The sequence below is a fragment of the Myripristis murdjan genome, chromosome 9 (genome assembly GCF_902150065.1).
Source record: "Myripristis murdjan chromosome 9, fMyrMur1.1, whole genome shotgun sequence".
NCBI lineage: Eukaryota > Metazoa > Chordata > Actinopteri > Holocentriformes > Holocentridae > Myripristis > Myripristis murdjan.
In genome coordinates, this window is record NC_043988.1 from 31,390,114 (window position 1) to 31,413,487 (window position 23,374).

Below are 23,374 nucleotides of genomic sequence, written 5' to 3' on the forward strand. Positions count from 1 at the left end.
TTGATTATTAGAGATTTGTAAGCAATTGTCCTCTAATTCTGCTCAGACTATTTCCAGGCCGGTGCCTGGCTGCAGCAAGGCGATTGGGGTTTATCAGGCTCTCAACAGCTCTAACTCAAAAAAGGAATTTTCCTTGCATTCAGCTTCATCTCTATGCGTTCTGCTGCTGCAGTCTCTGTTATGAGGAAGAGCTATGGCGTTCCAGGATTTCAAGAGTCCTAGAGTGGAAAATCCCAGATCTATCCCAGCCTGGTTAGCAAGAGGCGTGCCAGCGTTATGATTGAGATGCTCTGGGAAGAACAGCCATCAACAGGGAGAGGAAAGAATTTGATTTCTGGAAGGGCAGGTAGTAAATTTCCTGGAGGAGCTCCATCATAGCAGACAGCCAGTGCATATTTGAGCAGTAGGAGCACAAATGCACATGCTCTTCCATGCACAAGTAACTGTAATAACCGCACATGGACATTTATGCTCAGAAAAAGAAAAGAAAAAATAAAGAAACACCTTGACGCCAAAGCAAACATGTACACACACACACACACACACACACACACACACACACACACACACACAAATACACACAAGCAAAACCTTTTTAGGATATCTGGTGCTGAAAGCGCACACGGTTGTTTATCATGGTGTTACAATCCTTAAACATGAGCTCACTTCCATTAAGTCATCGTTTTCAAATGGCACTGATTCTGAAGTCAAATGATGTGAAGGATGAGCCATTAGGCCACCCTGCTGCCCTGCAGGAGTGCAAAGCAACGCTCTGGAAAGACGCAAACACTTTTAGGGAGGACCACATTAATTTTGTGTCTAACTCAATCGAGTGAATCGCCTAACATTTGTCGCCCTTGACCAGTGATGACTGTGCATTTGAATTTTTTTTAGCTTTTATACTGGTGACTTCAGATATCCTGTTTCACTACTGTCACTATTGAACGCACTTTAAAATGTGAGGGTTTTTGTGCATGGGTCTGTTGCTGCTTGAATGTGTACTTGCAATGGCACGGCAATGTGCCTGTAAAAACTTACTGAACTCTTGACAGTGAATCACATTGTTTAATTCTGTGTGTGGGTGCTACATTAAAAAGCAGTCTGCAGCAGACAACTGGAAAGTCACTTTTAATGTGATTTGATTTGATTTTTTAATTTAATTTTTAATTTAATTTTAAGTTAAATGTTTCTGGATCAGTTAGGCAGTATTTTCATTCCTATTCAATACCAAACTGCACAAAAAAGAACTCAAAACTTCTTAACTGGTCAAAACAAGAATTCCATTACTGTGGATGAGAAGCTAACAACTGCATAATGCAAAGCTGCATCATAACCCTCCTAACTCTTAGTTTTGACTTCTACTTTTGAAACAAGTTCAGTTCCTTGCCTCCAGGCAGCTGCTCCAAATTTTCAAAGGCTACTACATGCCTTTTCCCCACTGTATTCTGTTATCTAGAGGTATGTTTTTTTTTTGTTTTGTTTTTTTGTTTTTGTTTTTGCATAATCTAAAGAAATGAAATGAAAGAGAAAATGAATAAATAACATAATGCTTGATTTTTCCCAATCCTTAGTGTTGCAAAAACAAATTCCTGTATGGGAATTGACCATCAGACAATCAAAATCAAAGACCATCAAAAATCCAGTTTGCTTATCTGATAAAAACTTAAGTATATGAATATCCATCAAAATTGTGACTGTAATAAAATAAAAATCAATACGATAATCACCTCTGCAAATCCTAATGTGGATATATTTTAGTCATTTTACAGCTCTGAAACTCCAAGTATCTTGATTCGGCAGAATAAAGGGTACCAATCTGTAACTTCTGTAGAAACAAACTGTTCCCCTTTGGTGCAATACTCTTGCAGCAGAAAGTAAAAACTTCCCGCTTCAATAGCACAACATCTGGCTGTCTCACCCACAGCTACACAACATTTCAACAAACCTTAACCCCTGTAGGCAAAACCTCTCCTTACCCGTCTCTATAATTCACCACTGTGTCCACAATGGTGTTCATTTGCTTGGTGAGCTTGGGCGGGTTCGGGGAGAGTTTCTCGGCAGGCGGGCGCCCACGTCTCTTCTTGGCCTTGGCGCCCCCGTCATCTCTGCTTGACGAGTCCTTGTCCTGACGCCTCTTGCGTTTGCGCTTTTTCAGACGGATCTCCTCCTCCATCTCCTCCAGGTTGCCGTCCTCGATGGCCTGGAGCAGAGAAAAAGAAAGGTTAGCTAGTTTGACAGTTTCAGTGTGAGTCAAGGCTCGATTTTCACAGATCTTTTCAGTCATCATGTTTAGTGTCAAACAGTTCCCCAGATAACAATAAACCAACAAGGCTTCTCTTGTTTTAGAGTGAAACAGAATTTCGGTATAATTTGGGATTTAACGGATGGTGGAGACGGAAGGTGATGAATGAGAGAAAGACTATGTAGGTGTATTATAATTATTACACCTTCATCATACGCTGATAATAAACAGATAGGCTTGCCTCACCATAGCCTCAAAAATTAAAAAAAGAAAAAGGCTATTCCCTCTATAATTCCCTCTTTCCCTTGTTTCTGTGGTATTTTTTTTTTTTAAATCATATTTTACATAGCCATTAGCTGAGAACACTACATGGAATAGAAGGGATCCTATTTCCAAAAACCCCAACTATGAGCATGTGGTGTCTATATTTTCAGACTTACACACTTTGTACTCATTATGTTGAAAGATGGAAATTCCCAACACTTTGTGGTGTGCCAAAGAGGTTAAATACTACGGCTATGACATGGAAAATATTTGCAGACTCTCGTCCTATCCTCTGCTATCTGGTCAGGAGTCGCAAGTAATACCTGATACACCAAACTCTCCTGTAACTTAAAGTAGCAATGGATGAATTTAAAACAATTATCACTCTGCATCATGATGGCTTGCAGAGAGCCATTTCTCAGCTCTTGAACTTCAGATCAGAGAGGACTGAGACTGACCGAGCAGCTGGCGTTTTCAGTCTAAACCTTGGATGAGGACAGATAATCACTTGTGCTGATGGCAGCATCAAAGTGCCGATGTGATCCTCAAGAGAATTATGGATTTTCTACAATGTTTACCAACAGCTGTGCATTGACTGCAACGTTTTCTTCAAAGCAGGACACACGCATAAGAGCAAATATTAGGAGAAAAAAGGAGCATCTCCAGCTCCCTCTTAACCACAAGGCTTGACATAATAAACAATAAAGCATAGCTTGCTCTGTTTTATGGGATTTATAAGCATGGCTGGAATGCATGTTTGACCAATCAGAATGCTTGGATGAAACTACCAGATGTATAAACACATCAGGGGTCAAGGAGGTGACAAAATCCCAAAAACCAATTATAGCTGAAGAGTCTTGCAGGATGCTGTTTGGTGACAAGTTAATTTTTTTAAGAGAACACATCTGAGACTAAGCAATTAGGAGAAGTTGGTGTTACTGCAAAACCTTTAGTTCAAATTTTCCTTTTTGTTTTTTTCATCACTTCATCACTGGGTGTGGAAACCATCATCAGACTGCAAGAATCTGCAGTGTTTTGTGTGCAGAGAGAGGCCTGTCAGCTGATTTCTCCTGAGTCAAACCAGCAGTTTTACTTTTTAAAAAGGGAAAAAGGGATTAAAAAGTTACTTTCACATAAGAGAGTGGAGCGATCCAACCAGAGCACCAGCTCAGCTTTAATGCCTCTCATCCTTTTTGACTGACAGCCTTCACCTGCAGCTGTTCTCCTCCACTTGGCTCATCAAATGGTCGTGAGGAACAGGAAGTGTTAGCCAGACAGAAATCCACCGTTTTCCCCAGGATTATTTTACCAAGCTAGCGTTCCATCAGAAGAGGTGAGGGCTAGCGAGGTGCTTCAGCCGCAGCTCTTTCTGTTCAAACAAGTGGGATACTTTAACCTTGTCCAGACAACATGGTTACCCTACAGGGGGAGCTAAAGCTCACCCAGCCCTGCCAGAATTGAATTATTGTACTTTCTGTTTTGTATTGTACTGTTTTGCTTTGTTTTCCAAATGATCAGTTCGTTGAATAACAGGTAATCCAAAAATATTTCATATAGCAAGTGATGTGAACATGTAAATTTTACAACTAGTTGATATATCAATATTATATCGATATAGTGATACGAGACAAGATATCATCAGGGATTTTAAATCAGTCGAGGGATGCAATTTTTTGTTGTTGTTCTATTATTTGCCTCTACCTGCTTGGTCATCACGTCCACATTACTAATGACTGTCCATCAGAGATCTCTTGTGTGTAAATATCTTGTGAAAGAACCCATAGTCATCTCAACTACATCATCACAGTATCGACACTGAGGTATTTGGTCAAAGATATTGCGATTTTTGATTCTGTCCATACTGTCCAACCCTGCAATATGACACATTTGCATCCCAAATAATTAATATTACATAAATACGTACCATTGTTTGGAGGCCAAATATAATACAGCAGTGACAAGCAATTTAACCAAATAACCTCTAATTTTTAGAGGAACAGGGTAAAGAAATTGCCAGTTTTTGACAATTTCAATTTCAATTTCAATGGCAATGTCAATTCACGAGGCCTACTGTGATAGCTTTCCACCCTGCGCTTTGATTTGTAAAGATCTGACAGGCTCCAAGTCACAGGTGACTCAAATGTTTGAATTTAGCTCTGCTTTAGTGATGTTTCTAAAACCAGCAGAGAGGAGAAATTAATCGCTCACCAACAGCTACTTTTGAAAAAGGGCATGATTTTGAGTAATGGTGTCTTTCCACATTTATAGCAAGAAAAGTGAGACATTTACTTCACACGTGTTATCTTGTCATGGGGTTTTCTTATCAGAAACGGGCGGCTGACAGGTCCCTGTGCAATCTTCCAAGACCCAGACTATCTCTTAATTAGACCTCCTGTATCTAACGAGTAGCATCTTTAACATACTGTCACCTCGGCCTCAAAGTTTCTCCGCTCTGTTCACATCCTTCCTGCAACACTTGTGCCACAGTGTACATCACGGAGCTGCCGTGCCTCAGACGTCTCCCCGGCGGAGTGTGTCACACCGGATTTGCAGTAGGTGACCCAGAGCCACAAGCAGAGGATTTCTATATCCCACAAGCCATGTTGCTGTGATGTCCTGGGCAATTACTTTCACTAGATCAGCCGCGGATTTGTACCTGGGGTGCTTTTATGCCACGGGTGTTTTTGAAGTGGATTATCTGAACTCAAGAGTGTTTACTCATGTCGTCTGAGCAGGTGAAAGCAATGTCATTTAAGCTTTGGTGGCATTAAATATCCACCACAAAACCACACACCACATAATAATCAGAGTCTCAATCCCTCCCCAAGCTAACTGTGGTGCAGTTTTTAACAGAGCTATGCAAATATAGATCAATTATTTTGAGTCACTGCAGCACGCTGTATATTCTGTAAGTCTACCCACCTGTCATGCAGTTGGTTGTATTTTAAGCTGTTTATACGTTTTCAGTCAGTTCTGTAGAGTATTTCAATGTATTGCAATGCAAACTATACCATGACCAATGTTTCATGATGTTATATGAATTGTATCGTGAGGTCTTTGTCAATACCCAGCCCTAATTCTTAATCTGAACCAACTACAGGAAATAACCCCGAAACACAAGGTTTTATGGGCATGAGGAGACAGCAGCCAGACGTTACTCAGTATGGGAAGCCTACCATAAAAAAATGAAGCGAGAGCAAACCACAGTCTCGACTGAACTCTTATTCAGAAATGTCTTCATGTGTTTTTAACTGGTATGAACCATAGATGGTCAATTAGAGCACAGACGAGTCCAAAATGCTTAGGCAAAGTTACAGGGACTGAAATCGGATCTGTTTTGACTTCCTTGCTGAAATAATCTCTAACCTGGCAGGACGACATGTCACCTAGACTTTTTTTTCCACCAAACGAGCTACTTGTGAGTCCCTGTGATTTCTGTTTATTAACACTGGCTCACTTATGATTTAGCAGTGTGAATGCACACAAAGTGCACAAAATGCAACAAAGCAGACTTTTTTCCCATGGTTCACACCAAATAACACAAACTATAGGTGTGATTGCATCCTTGAAGTTAAAACATGAACGGCCACACAGGAGCTCTAACATTCATGAGTCTCGCAGTGCAGCAGACTCTTCTGCCTCAACACAGCCGTAAATCAAATTCATGCAAATCAAATCGGGACATTCGTTAAACTAATTCAATGTAATTGGCTACGGCACTGCTGTGATTTACACGGGAGAAGTGGAAAAAATGTTGAGTTGAGATAGCGACACAATTTGAATAGTTCTGTAGGTGGTGAGCTTGGCTGGGACTAAAGTTTGGGATTAAAAAAATGATCTGAGGGAACCAATGGGAAGCTATAAGGATTGCTTGATGAAGATAAAAATGGCGATGTTACTGATTGGCCTATATCAGTGCTGCAAATGGTTATGTGCTGGTCAGTGAGCAGGTACATCATCTCTCCCACCAGCACCAGGGGCCATAAAAGATAACACTCCTACACAGATTCCAGCTGAGAGGCGACTTAATAGGTTCTGAGCCAATTTCATACTTTTATAGCAGTTTACTTTTTTCTCATCATATTTGTAGCTCTTTCATTTCCCAGAAGCAGACTGAAAGTATAGAGGCACTTAAAGGAACAGTTCAGCTATTTTCCCACTTCATCCTAGTGCAATTTATCCATACAGATAGCTTTTATGTGATTTGAAGTGGTTTGGCTGGATGGGAAAAAATCAACACCACAAATAAAAAAAAACAAAGATGCAGATACCCAACATGATCAACAGCCCTTCAGATGGAGAGTGTATCCATACTACCAACTGGATCTATCTGCCCTGAGGGAGGCATATGACCTCACAGGAATTCAGAGACAAATCGACACAAATAGATACAGTTTCTGTTCTTCAGCAGAAAATAGTTCACAATGAAACTCTTCAGCCCCGAGTGCTGTGGATGCCGGGTACCTGCGTCAGTGTTTTGTAAAGAGTTTATGCTGCTGAGTTTTTCATGTATAGACCCCATTGTACTGGGGTCGCAGGAAGACGGGGAAGGTTGCAGGAAACTGAAACACTGGGAAACCTGGAACCTGGAAACCTGGCTTTATAATCTGTAGGTACTACTGTATTCCCAGGAGAACAACTTTACCCGCAGCCACTGCTTCTCGGTCAGCGTGTCACTGTAGTCGACGTCCCGTCGGCAGCGTGAGCCACGGCCAAACATCTTCTCCTCCTCCTCTTCGTATGTGAGCCGCTCCACCTCAGCATCGTCTTTGATGATCCAGGAAGGAAGCTCGTCCTCCTCCATCAGGCGCGGCTTACGCTTTGGGTTCCTGGCATCCTCACGCCGTCGGTCCATGTCCATGCGCTAAGGAAGAGAGAGACGACAAGGAAAACAAATCAGAACGACCTGCAGACAGTAAAGTGGGTGTGTTAAGTTATAGCATGCTAGCATTTTGTTTTACAAGACACTCATCCCCTTGTTTGTTTTTAAGAAGTATTTTGAATTTTATGTATTTATTTGTATTTTTTATTCTAGTTGCTTCTATCTTGGCCGGGTCTCTCTTGGAAAAGAGATGATGGGCCCTATCTTGCGCCAGACTCCCTAAACCCGCTATTTGCGGATTTAGGATTTAGGAAGAGGCGTTCGCCCGTAAAAGTTGCTATCTTGTGCACCTCCCGCTATCCGCAAAACACCTGCGCTACCCGCTATATTATGCATAGGCGTGTTTTGGGCGTTACGCCAATTACACCAATCAGTGTGCCAGGTGCCATTGCCTTTAAGGGCAGGATGCGCTATCCTAAATCCTAAATCCTAAACCCGCGATGGAGAGAGGGAGGTAGATTTTCTCAGGGCTTCAACTGAGGCTAAAGCAAGTTGGCTTTATATATATATACATATTACCGTATATATTATAGCCTATTATAGGCAAGTTCATTCGGGAGGTGGAGCCACATGTGTCCAAGTGGACATGTCACAAGGTTGTACTGATTGAGTAAAATCCCCGGGCCACACCACAGACACACAAGAGGCAAAGGTGGAACTATGTGTAAACTAATTTATTGACAAGGTAGATTGGGCAAATAAAATATTAAAAATAAAAATATAGCACAGCTGCTGGCTTATGATAAAAGAATAAAACGTGCTAGCTTAAGTGTCCAATTAAAACAGTCTTTCCTCTAAACAGTCTATATGAGTAATATAGTCAGTCCATTCCGGCGGCGTCCCGGTATCAGTCCGACCGTGTGCGTGGTGAGGCTCCGTCGGGGCGCGCACTGAAGCCGCCTGGGCGCGCTCTCCTAACAGCCCAAACTTTAGGGATAGCGGATAGCGGGTGGTGAGGACCACCCGCTATCCGCTTTCCCTAAAGTGTGTGCGCAAGATAGCAACTTTAGGGATAGCGCATGAAACACGCCCACGGACACACCTCCAGGTGCAAATGACGGAGTCGGCATAACGGATAGCGGGTAGCGGGTGGCGCAAGATACCGTTTAGGGATAGCGGAAGTTCCTAAATCCGCAATTTGCGGGTAGCGGGTAGTGGCAGCGGATAGCGGGTGGCACAAGATAGGGCCCACTATGTCTCATGAGACCTCCTGATAGATAGATCGATAGATTGACAGATCGATAGACAGACAGACAGACAGTTATAATGCCTGTCTGCGTTATGTCCTGCCCCAATGATCTCTGGTGTTATTTTAGAGTTTTAATCACACATTTAGTCCTCCTCTAGTTATTAAGCCTTCTAAAAAATAATCTCTGTTCATCAATATTACACTTTTTTTTTCATGAAAAAAATTCCTTAGTGTCTCAAACCAGCAAGATGTAACTCTAAATCTTGCCCTCATTAATAATAAGTGGATCTATGAATACGCTACTCTCCGCCCATCTCCCTGCCTGCTGGCACAGGGGCTCGTGACCAGAGCTCTGTTCACTAGGGTAAGGAAGTAACGTCTGCAACATGAAAATGCTGTGTTTCATAATCTAACCATGAAAAAAAAAAATTCAGACATTTTAGGGGACATAAACATGGGGAGGTCAGGTATTGAGCCACGTGTCTGAGGTCGTCTCATTGGTTAGAAATGTGACACAGTATATGATGACATCTTTACTGCCCTCAAAACAACAAGCTAGAAAACAACAGCGAAACCACGCAGCCTCATCAGGGTCAGCTTGACAGACTCTACAATTTAAGCCGATCTTTTTCGGCGTTGTTGGAGCCAACAAGGACAAAAACACATTTTTGAGTGAGGGGGGTCTTTAAATGCGTGGGAGTTTTCATTCAAAACAAGACTGCAATTTGTTTTTCTTACCATAAAGAGCTCAAATTCATCTTCATTGCGGGCAATCATCTGGTTAAGGGTTTCGTCATCAGGCACCTCGTCTTCTTCCTAGAGTTACAAGTTTCAAAAATATCAAAGGACAGTCTTTTCAACCTCATTAATATTCACATCATGCTAATTACTGTACTGTGCATTACCTTTCAAGTCTCAGTCTAAACTGAGCAAATTAGTGTCCTTACCAGCACAGTCCTCTGTGCCAAGCTGGCACAGAGATTTTATCAAATACTAATTAAATAGCCTGGATTCGATCACAAAAACATGTAATAGTGTGACTCAAGGACAGTGAACTCACAGATCATATCTAGCTGTCCCTGGGTCCTCAGGAATTCAATCAAACTCAGTTTCCACAACTTTACTAAATAGAAAAATAATCTTTTCACTACCTTCCACATTCTTACTCTAAAAATCCTTAACAGGTACCCAGTGACTCACATTATTCATTAATTAATCATTCTGTTAAGGTCAAAAATGTCTAAACACTCAACTTAAAAACTCTCCTCACCTCATTCTGCTCCTCGTGCTCCAGAATGGCCTGGAGGAAAGCCCGGCGCTCGTGGCTGGAGGACTTCTGGTCGAACATCCCTGCCTGGATGACCTTCTGGTCCACGTTGAGTTTATACTTAGCAGCTGCCAAGATTTTCTCCTCCACGCTGTTGACGGTGCAAAGGCGGAGCACGCGCACCTCATTCTGCTGGCCGATACGGTGGGCGCGGTCCTGAGCCTGAAGGTCCTGCAGTCCGAAAGCAATGAAGGAAAACATGAGAAGACCACATCTGTTGTCTCAGTGCACACAGTGATGGAGTGATAGTGAGAGTGATAGAGCCCAAAATTCATACCCAAGAAGCGCCAAAAGCTGCTAAAATACATGGGCCAATGGCTTTTAAAACAAACTCTGAATGCTAAAGTTATATATATATATATATATATATATATACATATATATACACACACATACATACACATACATATATATCATCTTTGATCTTTGTCTGTTGTCAAATTTTGTCCCTGCTAGCTGGCTGGCCTTATGCATCCGCCCATTTTCGCTACTGTCTTTTTATTTCCAGCTGCCGGATTTTATAGCAAAGATACTAGATACTGCATAGATAAATTCCATATCAAATAAACAATGCTTGGCTTGTATTTTTCTTATTTAAAACAGACAACTTGGAAGGCTCACAGATCTCTCGCTAAACAATGAGCCAGAAGAAGAAAGACAAAGCAGCAAGACGATGTCGTACGTGTTGCCTGGAAACATATCGTGGATACAAAGTGGAGGCAGATAAATTTCTGTCTGGACAGTGAATGACCCTGATGTTAGCTGAAATTTAACATATGGCCAGTTAAAATTAAACTCTAAATATGCCCTTCTCTCTGTATTGTTTCTCACAGTAACCGATTCTGTATACTAAACAGCACCAAAAACAAGTAACATTATACATTTCTATGAAAAAATGTGTTGTTTTTGGCCTTAGAGTGACTAAGCAGGTAAACTGTAGACTCTGACAACAGCACATAACATTACGTTCTTCACACCTCACAATATAACCTTCACACTGTGAGCAACAGGAAGAACAAGTCACCAGAAGTCTATTCATTTCTTTAAGAGCAGTGTGAACTTGGCTGAACTTTTTGCAGTCGATAGCAAATTGAACAGGCAAATCAGTTTAAACTCTGATCTACATGGTGACATGATCACCTTCCCAAGTGATCATGTACAGTATTAATTATTATTTATTATTAATTCTTGATTATTAATCATAATTCTTATTATCAATCATTAATATTCAAGACTGACAGGGGCAAAATGGACAAGCTGTTGATGATAACCATTCTAAGCTCATCAGTTCTCAGCAACTTTTATTTGAGTCACTACAGGAATAAATGTCTAAAAAAAAAAAAAAGTGGTTGGAGAATAGAGGCATCCCATTGTCAAGGTCGATGGTACTTCAACTTCAAAGTCATTTTTACATTTTTTGTTCTCTTTGCTTTCAGTTAATGCTGCCTAATTAGAACCTGCCTGCTAGTTGCTTTACCTCGTTAAAACAATATGTTATGACAGACTCCAGAGCAGAAAAAAGGATGATCTGCCTGTTCAAAACTTTGCAGCTGCACAAGACCATTAAACAGAAAAAAGTCACTTGTAGTGTGAGCGCCCTGCAGGAGATCTGAGGTTTCATCTCACTGATGGACTTGATGGATGTTCACTCTAATTACTGGCCAACACATCCCTACCCTATTTAGCATTCTGATCTCACGTCCTATTTATGGGCTTGTTAGAGCTGTCATCCTGTTCTACAAGGGCTCGAGATGTATTAGATAACCTGTTAAAGTTTCTACTTTCCTGAGTTTGAACCCTCCACTGGGTGACTGTGTGGGCCTTACAGGCACAACAAACCTTGGTATGACTGTGACAAATTTCACTGATATATCCAGTCCCACTCAGATGACCTTGACTGTATTCAGGGAACTGACGAGGAATCCAAATACAGAGATGAGACAACTAATGAGACAACCAGGATTTTTTAAGTTAGTCCAAAGTGTCTAGGTTGTTCCTCTCCTTTACTGTATCTTTGTTAAATCACCATGTCATTGATCCAAAGTGTTTTCTTTTTTTGCTTATTTGTTTGTTTTGAATTGATTTAATCAGTGCACACACTGTTTTACAGTCTGTTTAATGTCACCCAGAAATAGAAATGGAGGTCAGTGCCATGAATTATCCTGTAAAAAACATGTCAGCTTACAATTTATTTACAAATCCATGTATTCTTATTTTGTCGTTGCTCACTGGCGCGGCAGCTGATTTCACGGTAGTTTTGACACATTGACCAAATTGAATGACTGATGGAAGTACTAGACACAGACAGTCGTGAATAGGCAATAACTCTAAATGACACCATATACTCGTTTAAGTTTAGGGTTACATAATCGACTGGCTGACCAACCTGGTGGGGGTTCCAGTCACTGTCAAAGATGACGACTGTGTCAGCAGCCTGCAGATTGAGGCCCAGGCCACCAGCTCTGGTGCTGAGCAGGAAGATGAAGTACTGAGATCCTTTCTCATTGAATTTCTTCAGCAGTGCTGCCCGGTCCTCGGACTTGGTGGTTCCTGCAACACCAAAAAAAGATAAGCTTAAACTTACAGTCTGTCAAGTTGACCCCGATGAGGCTGCTTGGTTTCACTGTTTTCTAAATCCGAAGCTTGTTGTTTTGAGGGCAGTAAAGATGTCATCGTGCACTGTGTCTCCTTTCTGACCAGTGAGACGGCTTCAAACGTGACAGAGAAACAGCAGCAAAGAGGCTCAATACCTGATCTGCCTCCCCGCTCCAAGACAAGGAATAACAACGAGCGAGACAATTCAATAGCGCGTTGTACATTTTGCTCAATCTATGAAAGAAAAAATGGGAATCAATAACAGTTTCTCAATTGAAACCCGGTCTCGGTTGCCGGCCCTAATGGCTGATAAGATTGCCTGTCGCCTCACACTGAGCAGTGGCGACGGGAGCTATGAGGGACCTCACAATTTAGATTTAGAAAGACTTTGATTCTTTCTATCTGACAAGCATGAAAGCAGAGTTAAATTAAATATCGAAAAAATCCATAAGTGAATTGATCTTAAGACTTCATTGCAAAAGATACAGTCATTTTTTATTTGATTTCTACAGGGAGTGGAGGGGGGGGGGGCGGGGGATTTAATTTCTCACCCCCTGCAGGACAGGCCATTAACAAGCCGGCTGTGGGAGCCAAAATTTTAGTGTTTATCTGGTGTTACAATTCACTTTCTGAGGGGTAGAAACGGCTGTTCCAGGCTAAAAATGTCAGCTGTCTCAGAGGTTGAGATGGCGAGATGATTACAGTAATGCAGGCCTGTCAAGTGTCAAAACCGTGTAATGGCTGCTAAGAGCTTGGTTTCCCTGGTGTGGGGGATTGGTTGAGTTAAAAAATAGCCTAAAGTACCATAATAATCTGGCTACTTTGACTTCTAACAACTTAAGGTTATTCTAGTGCAAAAGCGCAAGAAACTACAAGAACTATAATGTAAGGTATGCATTTGAGATAAGACCAGTGATGTACATTTCAGTGCTCATGTTTGATCCTGGTATCCTGGGTATTTCTGGCTGCATTAATGACTTGTGAACCATGGTGTTGGTAAATACTTACCTCTAAACTATACAATTGAACCATTTGCAAAGTAGCTCTGAAAAACACCCATAATTTTCCTTTTTGGATTCAAGACCCTCAGTCTTTGGTCGATTAGCCTTGATGCTACAGGCTGTCTCTCCCCTGCTTCCCTCTGCCATCTCATTAGAAGGTAACCCTCAGGGAACAGCAGTCGGCACGGAACAAATCCTCTGTTTCTCCTTATTCTACAAAAGCCAGGCGGTCAAGCTCCCATGTTAACAGCCTTAGCAACCACTGACAATGGTTGCCTACGTTCTGGATTTTAAAATCAATGGATATTTTAATTTTTAGCGGTATGTTTCTCAGTGCTAATGCAATCAATGAAACTCAGTAGAGACGCCAGAAATAGAGCCTAATTTCAAAAATACCTCATTACTCCTTTAGGAAAGGAACTGTGATTGTGTAGAAGCAGGGAATATAGCTTATTTTTGATTTCTTGCCCTTTTTCATGAGCTGCTAAGAATCAGAGGATTACGCCTCTTAATCTCCGCCTGAGGCCACTACACATTCTCTTAGGGTACATTCACGCCGAGCATGTTTGGAGAGATTATTCCAAACTCTGTGCCTTCACTTCCTTTAGTTCGGCTTGTAAGGGCGGTTAAGAACAATCCCATTAAAACCCCAACAAATAACTTCACCAAGACTGCCTCAGTCCCCTTACAGGTAAACTGTGATATGGTTCATAAGGAGCGAGAAAATACTCAGAACTAAATAAAGGAAATGAAGTCAAAACTCAATGGGTACAAAACTAGGTGAAGTACAAATGAACATAACACAACATCGTGGTTCACAAGTGTTTTAGATTCATGCCAGTTACTCTATTGTTATCGTCATGGCTGCTGAGTTTTTGAGCTCTGAAAACTTAGATTTTTTTCTGTGGTAAATCCTCTTCCCTCCCCAGCACACACACATAGCCAGGTTGATGCCGGCTTTGTGGGGCAGTGAATGACTGGATTTTACATTTGTCGTTCAGGTAACCAATCACTCGATCAAGCTCCAAAAAAACAAACAAAAAGCCTCAAACATAAGTGATGCAGCGGCACAAAAAGTTCATTCAGAATCTACCTAGTACCTAAGTCTGCCATTTCACCGCATTTTCAAAGTGAAGCTCAGAGGCAAACCACTCCAAATAATCAAACGGCAGCCTTGTGAGAGTTACATCCATCGTTTCCGTCATAAAACGTGTTTTTTTCCTTACTTTGGCTGACAACTAACACTGACTCAGTAGAACATACGTTATGTGGTGGGTGAGTGCGCTTTGTGCGTTTACACAGTTTGTACTGACAACACCATCTAGTGGTCAAAACTGCACACTGCATCTTTTTCAAAAAGGTGGGGTCAGTCACTCGCCCAGTCTATTAAATCAAAATCCAGAGCCAGCACATTTCGACAGTACAGCTAATAAGTAGAGATGCACCAATCCAATTCCAATACCTGAACTCAGATCTCTTTGTTCTTTAATATTATCATAATTAGTAGTAGTAGCAGCAGTATTACTATTATTGTTGTTGTTCCTGTTGTTGTTGGTATTATGTGTAAGGTTACATGAGGCTTTAGTAAAGCACACAGCGTTTCTTAATCAGTTGTTACTAGCTCAATCAGTTGCAGAGTAATGGTGCAGCATATGGGCTTTTTATATTGGCGGGGCAAGTGATGTGGGCGGGCAGAGCAGGATGTGGGCTCATCTCAATGGTAAAAAAGTTTCGCCCGTACGCACACGTCTGCCCGTCTGTCTAATTAACCAAAACTGACTCGTCCTGAACTCTTGACTGTGCAACACAGATGCTAGAGGATCGGAGACCAGTTGTAATCTCCTACACCTCAGAGACACTCAACTCATGCTGAGTCTCTGACCTACACACGATTTTAAAGAAAATGCTGTTATTACAAAGATTAATTACTTCCAGCAAAATCTGTGCTAAGATAAGAAACTTACTAGACGAGTGAGACGTAGCAATCTCACTTTTACATTTACAGGGAGTGCAAAGTCATCTGGCGGTAGGTACCAACACACATTACAAGAGCAGATTTACGTTAATTATCTGATAATGAGACGATTTGCTACTGTGGAATTTACTGCATGGCTGAGCTCACCGTCCAGGCGCAGATAGAGGAAGTTGCGGTAAGCAAAGTAGTCCTCCATGATGGTCATGAGAGACGTCATCTGGCAGAAGAGAAGAACTCTGTGGTTGGTGGCCTGTAGTTTGGGCAGGATGCGATCCAGCAGCTCAAATTTCCCAGAGGCCCGATATAGATCATGCCTGAAAACAGTTGATAGGGAATAACATGAGCAAAGAGCAGATCAATGCTGATGGTGACTGTTTTAGCCTCTGGGACTTTCTTAGAACGGGCATCCTTGGTTCACCACACTTGTTTTTGTTTTTAACCCCAATGGATAATCGTGCCAACGTATTCAGAGTAAATGAAAATGACAGAATTTGAATTCTATGTAACCCGTTACACCTTTTAAGACCTTTAAAAACTCAATTTATTGGAAACCTAAAATTTCAAAAGTATCTACCCTTTTTCTTGGAAGTATTCAATCAATCAAATGTATTAAAAACAGCATTCAGCAGAAGGGGCTTGTGACAAATGTCTTTACAGATCCACAAATCCACACAACACAGGGGAGTGTGATACTGCCAATGTGTGGGAATAGTGTTTCTTTGCCAATGTGGCATCGATTTGAGCACAAACGTCAAAAAATAAATAAATAAATAAATTTAAAAATCCATCAAAAGTTTTCTACCAGTTCAACAGAGGTGAAAAAAGAAATAGAGCTTTACATCAAATCAAAGAAATTAATTCTATAACTTCTACTTACACTGATGACCAATGGTTAGGATTAGTTTTTAATCCTAACCCTTAACCTAGTATACTGCAAATTACATGTTTTGATTTTGATATAATTTGTGTACATTTTGTATGATTGCTGTTTTTCTTTTAAAACTTATTGTCTTTTACCTGATTACTTTTGATATTGTGATTTTTTTACTGCACTGAAGTAAATTCAAATCAACTGCATTGAAATGGCAAATAAAATATCTTCTAACTTGACAATGATGATGCTCATCCCATAAATTATCCTTCAAATTACTTGAAAAATACACTTTTGTATTTTTGTATTTTGTATGAGAGTTCAATCTATCAATCCTCTCTTGACAAAAAATTCAAAGTGACTCACAGCATGGCAAAACAAACAGTAGTGCTACCTTCAGCTTTTAACACCACCAACCTCCTCTTTGTGCCAAAACTGTAAATGACAGCAAAGTGGTTGTGGTAGCCCTTATTGTTTTAGTGCAAACTCTGAGTTGAGATAACATCAGTGTGTGACCACTGCTGGCATGAAAATACACATTACACAACTCCAAAGGCTGTGTTTATTTTGTCCTGTGCCTGCCTCACAGTATTATAATATTTCATATCCACACTGTGAACTGTGTCCAGAATATGCAGAGTGCAGATCTGAATTTGAGTCCAACCTCTTTCAAACTGTTTTTTTTTTTTTTCTTTGTTTGTTTTGTAAATCTGAAGCTGATGTCAGAAAAATTAGCTTTTTGTGGCTCCAGGCCTGCCGCTTGGGAAGCACTCTGGTGTGACTCCATGTTACAAACACAATGAAATGAGCTGTCAAAAAGTATCAAACTTACCCATTTATGATGCCGTTTGGATAGCCCAAGTGCTCCGCAAAGGACTCCTACCACAGGAATAAAAAAAATATCATTGATCTGAGGGTGACAATCAACCTGCATCAAGATTATGTTTTTAAGTACATTCAAAGAAGCAGCAGGCAGCTTAAATAAACACCTCTGCAGCTGAGCTAAATTAAAGCTCAGCTAAATTAAAGCAAATAAAAGAAGGACCAAACAACATGGAGCAATCAACAAAAGCTTTGCATTCACTCTGTGTTTGATTCTTATTTGGACAGCTTATTTGGAAAATTTGACAGAACACAAAGCTGGCCACTGAAAAATGCTAACTTCAAGGTTTCAAATAAACATTTTCCACTTCAAAATTCCAGATTTTTCCAGGAATACATTTCCAGACATCTCAGTGGATTTTTTTTTTTTTTTTTCAGACTATGTTCAAAATCTCAGACAGCTACATGTTTATCATGCATGTAAATATTCTGTTACATGCGCTGGTGGCTTCATCGCTTGTTGGCCTTTTCACATTGGTGGGTTGAGCAAAAAAAAAAAAAAAAAAAAAAAAAAAAAAAGATGAGACCTCAGGTGTTGATGATGCTTTCACAAGATCATTATGTTTTTTCCCTTCCATATGAGCAGGGATGGCTGCCTCGCCCGTGTCAGAGATGTTGAATGACTTCATACGCTCTTTTATCTGTGTTAGAGTGCTTCACCAACCATTTTTTTTATAGTTTGTACAGGTAAAGCAATTTCTCAGAAACTTTGCATTTTCTCATCTTGTAGCTTTCGGGAGCAAGTGCCATCTTCGATTTGTGTGCTGTAATATGGAGAGATGTTGGAATCGCTCTGCCCTACCCACTAAACAGAAAACATCTTCAGCTACCTCCTCCAAATGTGAACAAAATCAAAATGTGCCACTTTTATGATTAATTTATAAATGCAATTTCTGTATTCTGCTTTTAAAACTTATAAAACAGCTTTTTACAAAACTTCAAATACAAGAAAGTCTAGGAATATTTTTCCATACACTCTTCTATTTCCATACTTATCCAGACCTGGATATTATCAAAATCATATTCCATGCTTTCTCATACTTTTCCGACAGAGGAGAAACAGTGAACTTCTCTCATCATATTGCTTCATAATTTTCAACAGAGATTTAAAGGAAATTTCAAGGCAAGTGCTGAAAATGTTCAAAGTAACAGCTACTTGAATACGGATAACCAACTCCATATCTGATTGGAAACAGAAATTTAATTAACAGGTAATTCATGCAAATCGCAGAGAAATAGCAGAGGCCGGTATCAGATCCTCTGTGTTGTAACCAGCGTCGGTATTAAAAGATTTTCCTGCCATAGCTGTGCTCACCTCAATGTGCTGGAACATGTACGGGTGGTTGCAGATCTTCTTCAGCTGCATGATGGTGTTCATCAGGGTCTTCGCCCCTCCTTTGCCCTACAGGAAATCATGTGGAAACAAAATGAGGACAAGAAAGTGTGACGCCGTCCAAGCCGCAGTTCAAACACACACAAAATGGTAACCACACCGCTTGCAGTTTCTTTTTACATTCATTCTTTTTACTGATTTGGGGCTTTCATGCCAGAGCTGCAAGTGGTTACTTTACATTTTCACTAACTGTAAATAATGCAGTGAAATGTGCATTTATTTGGAGTTGTGATGGAATTTAGAAAACCGAAAGACACTTGATTTTATTGTGAAGTTCTCCCAGGTAATAAAGGAATATGACAATAATGTAGTAATAGGCTATTAGCTGTCTGAAGTTCCTTTTATGAAACTTGGGCACATTAAATACATGTTAACCAGTATTATCTTATATATAATATTTTAGGTAAATTATATGCTGTTAACTGGCGAAATCTAATGCATAAAAAACGTGAATAAAGAATCTCACTTTGTGGAAAACTACAAAGCTTACATTCCCAAGCGCCTTAGATTAGTGACGTTCTGACAGACTGGGTAATAAAACCGAGGCTTCAGGCCACAGTCTATGTTCTGAAGCTGAAGTTAAAACTTGAAATAAGTTAGGAAACACATCTGAATCCACAGTGCTTTTTAAATGCAAATGGTTTCTAATGTACAGAAACTTGCAGGCAGACTCTGATGCCAACCAAACAGCAGCGAACTGTAAACAGCACTGCGCTCTGAGCTGTTGGTTTTAGCTTGTCAGTATGAAACACAAAGATAAAATAAAAGCCCCACAGAGGCAGAGACAAGATACTGAGAGCAGATGATGAGAGGGTAAATTCTGCCTTGGCGTACAGTATTTACCTTCTTGTCTTTTTCTGAGCCGTCAGTGAGCAGGATGCCTTTCTGCATGTGGCGGTACAGAACCTTCTGGATGGCAGACATGTCACACTTGATGACATATTCCACCTGAGAGGATGACAATGGCAAAAAAAAAAAAAAAAAAACTGTCAAAGAGGCAGCGGAGCCGTTTCACTGGTGAGGCTGATTGATCTGTTTTGACACCAAGTGTGTTATGAGGAAAAAAAGGAACAGTTTTTAAAATAAGACAGGGAAAAGGGAAAAGAAATCAAAAGCAAAGAAATGGAAACCAATGGCTATCAAAGCAAAGGAAAGGAAAGTTTTGTACAAGGCAGAATAACGTGCAGAGGTAAAAACAGTGCAGGACTGCAATGAACACTGTGTAAAACGAAGCCTCTTTTTAACAGATTGATATTGATATCTGAGACATTCAAACTCTAAACAGTATGTTTACAGGGATATTGATGGTTGCAGGCTAGGTGCACTGTGCTAATTTCATCATCCATCTCTGTCTGGTGTCTTGTCACTGAATCCATCACACTTTGGCACAAATACTCTTATTTTAAGTTTGCCTCCATAAAGTAGTTTGAAATTAAGCTGAGAACAGGTGACTTTGCATTAATACCACCTCATTTTATATATACACAAAATATGCTCTGAATAATAAATTCTTTTTCTATACTCTCCGATACTGAATACTGAAAACGTCTGAATTTGGACCTGCAGTGGAAGATGACCATGTTAATTCATAGTTTGATTTTGTCCGACCTTCTCTGGCAGCTGGGACTCCACCTCTTTCTTCAGTCTGCGCAGCAGGAAGGGGCGGAGCACCTTGTGCAGACGGCGAATGATCAGAATGGTCTCCTCCTCGTTTAGATCCACCTGAAAGAGCCAAGATGAAGAATATGGTACTACATCACAGCGGAAAAGGCCTGTTGAAAACATAAAACAAGTCACCAGGGACGTAATGTTTTTTGTTCAAGTTTTTGTTTCTTGTTTTTTTTATATGTGATGCACAGAGACATCGCTGCTTGAAGCTTGGGAACTTTTTGGCCTCGTGGTGGCGCTGTAGTGGGCCAATCTGTTTCATTTTGTGGATGTTGGATATCGATGTAAAAACACATTCACCAAAGGTCTGCCAAGTTTGACCAGGCGAGACATGTGGGACCCTGGAGTCATTCCCAAATTCTCATTTCAACCTTCATTTTGAGTTATTGCTATTTTACATTTGGACCAAACAGATAAACAAGTAACAGGGTAAAAGCACCTTGATGGTGTGGACTGAGAGGGTGAATACTCGTGTCCCTCATGCAGCCAAAACCTTTCCAAACATATTTCAGACTCAGTGTGCAGTCCATTAGTAGCACCATGAGTTCATCTGCGCTTTGCTGCTCAAACTAGAGGCTGATGCTGGTGACAACAAGCAGCAAACAAGAGGAGTGCAAGTGGGAAACTGTTGCCCCGCCCAGCACAAACACATGCACTGTATTTGATGCAAGTTAAAAAAGCTATGCAACACATTCAGTATGGCAATTTACTGTTTTCAAATCTGAGCAATATCTCTGTTTTCTTTGCTTAGGAAATCCATCGTACATCTAATAAAATAAAGTTTATATGAAGTAAAGTCTGTTAGGTGAGAGGAAAAATTATGTGAATCAAGTAGATTCTGTCGCATGCATTGCCCTACAGTCAAAATCTATCATTCAACCAAGAGTCATCCAAAACAAGCAGCCGAGGCTCAGACATCGCACACGACAGACAGACAGACAAAGATCAATCCAGTCTTTTTCCCTTTGTGTTTACTGCAGACTGGCTGGGTTTGCTGTCAGGTATTTCAACTCCTATCACGGCTTTACAGACAGTTAACTCAGACTAGATGCTGTTTCAAAGTGGCCTGTTCATCAAGGTGAATGACACATACTGACGCAGAAAGTTGGCCAGGTGAGCTGAAGGACGGCAGAACTAACAAAACACACTTTCTGTGTCAAGTTAAAAAAAAAAAAAAAAAAGCTGCACAGTTTAAGCAAGAATCCCTAACAAGGGTGCTGGTCTGCCGCTGACCCTCAACTTCCCACAGTGTGGGAGAGAATTTACCAATCCGAATGAATAATACATTCATCTCGACTATTAATATTTCATAAGCGCAAATCTAAGCATCAAACACGTTTTTAGTATATCTTCAAGTTAAGATCAAACTTGATATGAGACTTAAATGACCTCTTCCTTCACTTTTTCAAGATCATAACAGGATTTCCAGGAAGCTGGGTGTCACAGAGAATTAGGAAGTGGGTTTGTAGAAAAAGGAGAAGCATCACTTCCTTGTTCACCACCTTGTTCACCCATTTCACCACCGAGCAGCTTCCATATTCTTTAATTTCGGGGTGGCTCAAGTACAATCACTTCTAGAGATAATGAGTTCACCTAAAGCAGTCAGTTTCAATAACTATTAAATAATTAAGTAACAATGACTTAAACAATTAATTTTCCCTCTTCAAAGCTTTTGTTTTTTACCATTTGAGATATGGATGTATGTTTGAGACACAGCGTCGACATATGAAAACAATTTAGGGCCAGAAAGGCTCCAGATGTTAAACATTCAGCAGTGAGAGGCAGGCAGCCAAACGCTTGCGCTGGTCTACTGTAACTTAGCCTATAATGAATGAATGCAACAACAGAGATAACCTCATATTACTGAGATCAAGGGGGGAAAAATACAAAATCAAACACTGATAAATCATTAACATTAATCAATCAAATTATATGGGACAAATGGGCAAACCAAACCACTCCTGTTTTAATCCAAATGAGTTGTAATTTAACAATGACTTTATCAATCCAAATATACTTCTTTATCAATAATTCTTAATTACTTATTAACTAAATATGTTTTTATTTAGTTCATCATTTATTTTTAGCATTAAACTTTTGGAGCTCTTCATTAAACAGACTTTATTTGTTCAAATTACTTGATTTTACACTGAGACAGTTTGTTGCTTCTTTATTGTTTTCTTTGACCACGAGACACAGGCGACAGTTGCCATATGTCACAGAAGTGATGCTTTATGGGATATACATTTGCTACATGACCACTTCCGAGCGGCATCCGCGGAAGTGGGAATTAAATGTATGTTGCGTGTGCACACTGGTGCATTTGTTTCCCAACTGCATGCAAAGTGTCCCAATTTGTCGGGACATACTGCACGCTGAGAATCCCGTTTAACGGACGCTTAGGAGCCCAAAACCACAAGTATGAGCAGCTGGAACTGAGTGCAGATCCAAAAGTGGGACACCAAGCAAACGGGTTTTACTGCATCAAAACCACAAGATGTAAACCACAGAACAGTTGTGGCTCTGAGGCTCAACGTATTTATCCATAAAGTGAGCTAAAACAAACCAGGAAGTATTTGTCATGTCATTAGAGCAGCTAAAAACATAAATGTTCTCCCTGAGGGAATCACTGATTAGGAGCCCACACTGTTCTTAGAGAGGAACTCACCCTCTCTCCTGTCATGGCGAACGGGGCGTTGAACCACTGCTCGAAGGTGCTGCAGCTCTTGAAGATGGTGGGCAGCAGGAAGTTGAGCAGAGCCCACAGCTCAGGCAGCTTGTTCTGCAGCGGCGTTCCGGTCAGGAGGAGGCGGCGAGGCGCCACGTAGTGGGTGTTCAACACCTGGGTCAGTTTACAGTGGTGGTTCTTCATACGGTGGCCCTCGTCCACGATCATGTACTTCCAACGAATCTGTATGAATGACGAAGGAGAATGTGATTGGCTCCTGTTTACTGATATTTTCATGTTTGGACAGTGAGTGGCACTCAATTATTGTGTCAAAACTGTGGTCAGCTTTGCAGATGAAATATTCTGACTGCACAAACAAGGGGAGATGCTGAGTGATGATTTTCTACCCTGAGGGAA

General features: G+C 40.7%; 1 protein-coding gene across 3 annotated transcripts in view; it reads right to left on the bottom strand.

Annotated features, from left to right (window-relative positions):
• Positions 1–23,374, bottom strand: part of smarca2 (SWI/SNF related BAF chromatin remodeling complex subunit ATPase 2) — a 63,038-nt gene that overhangs the window by 14,879 nt on the left and 24,785 nt on the right. For all 3 annotated transcript variants that reach the window (XM_030059595.1, XM_030059597.1, XM_030059596.1), the window contains 11 exons: positions 22,958–23,200; positions 20,230–20,343; positions 19,465–19,569; positions 18,544–18,630; positions 17,179–17,225; positions 15,623–15,789; positions 12,291–12,454; positions 9,848–10,075; positions 9,316–9,393; positions 7,152–7,370; positions 1,977–2,200 (listed from right to left, as the gene is read on the bottom strand). In XM_030059595.1, the coding sequence (XP_029915455.1) occupies positions 1,977–2,200; positions 7,152–7,370; positions 9,316–9,393; positions 9,848–10,075; positions 12,291–12,454; positions 15,623–15,789; positions 17,179–17,225; positions 18,544–18,630; positions 19,465–19,569; positions 20,230–20,343; positions 22,958–23,200 (1,676 nt within the window). The remainder of the gene's footprint in view (positions 1–1,976; positions 2,201–7,151; positions 7,371–9,315; positions 9,394–9,847; positions 10,076–12,290; positions 12,455–15,622; positions 15,790–17,178; positions 17,226–18,543; positions 18,631–19,464; positions 19,570–20,229; positions 20,344–22,957; positions 23,201–23,374) is intronic.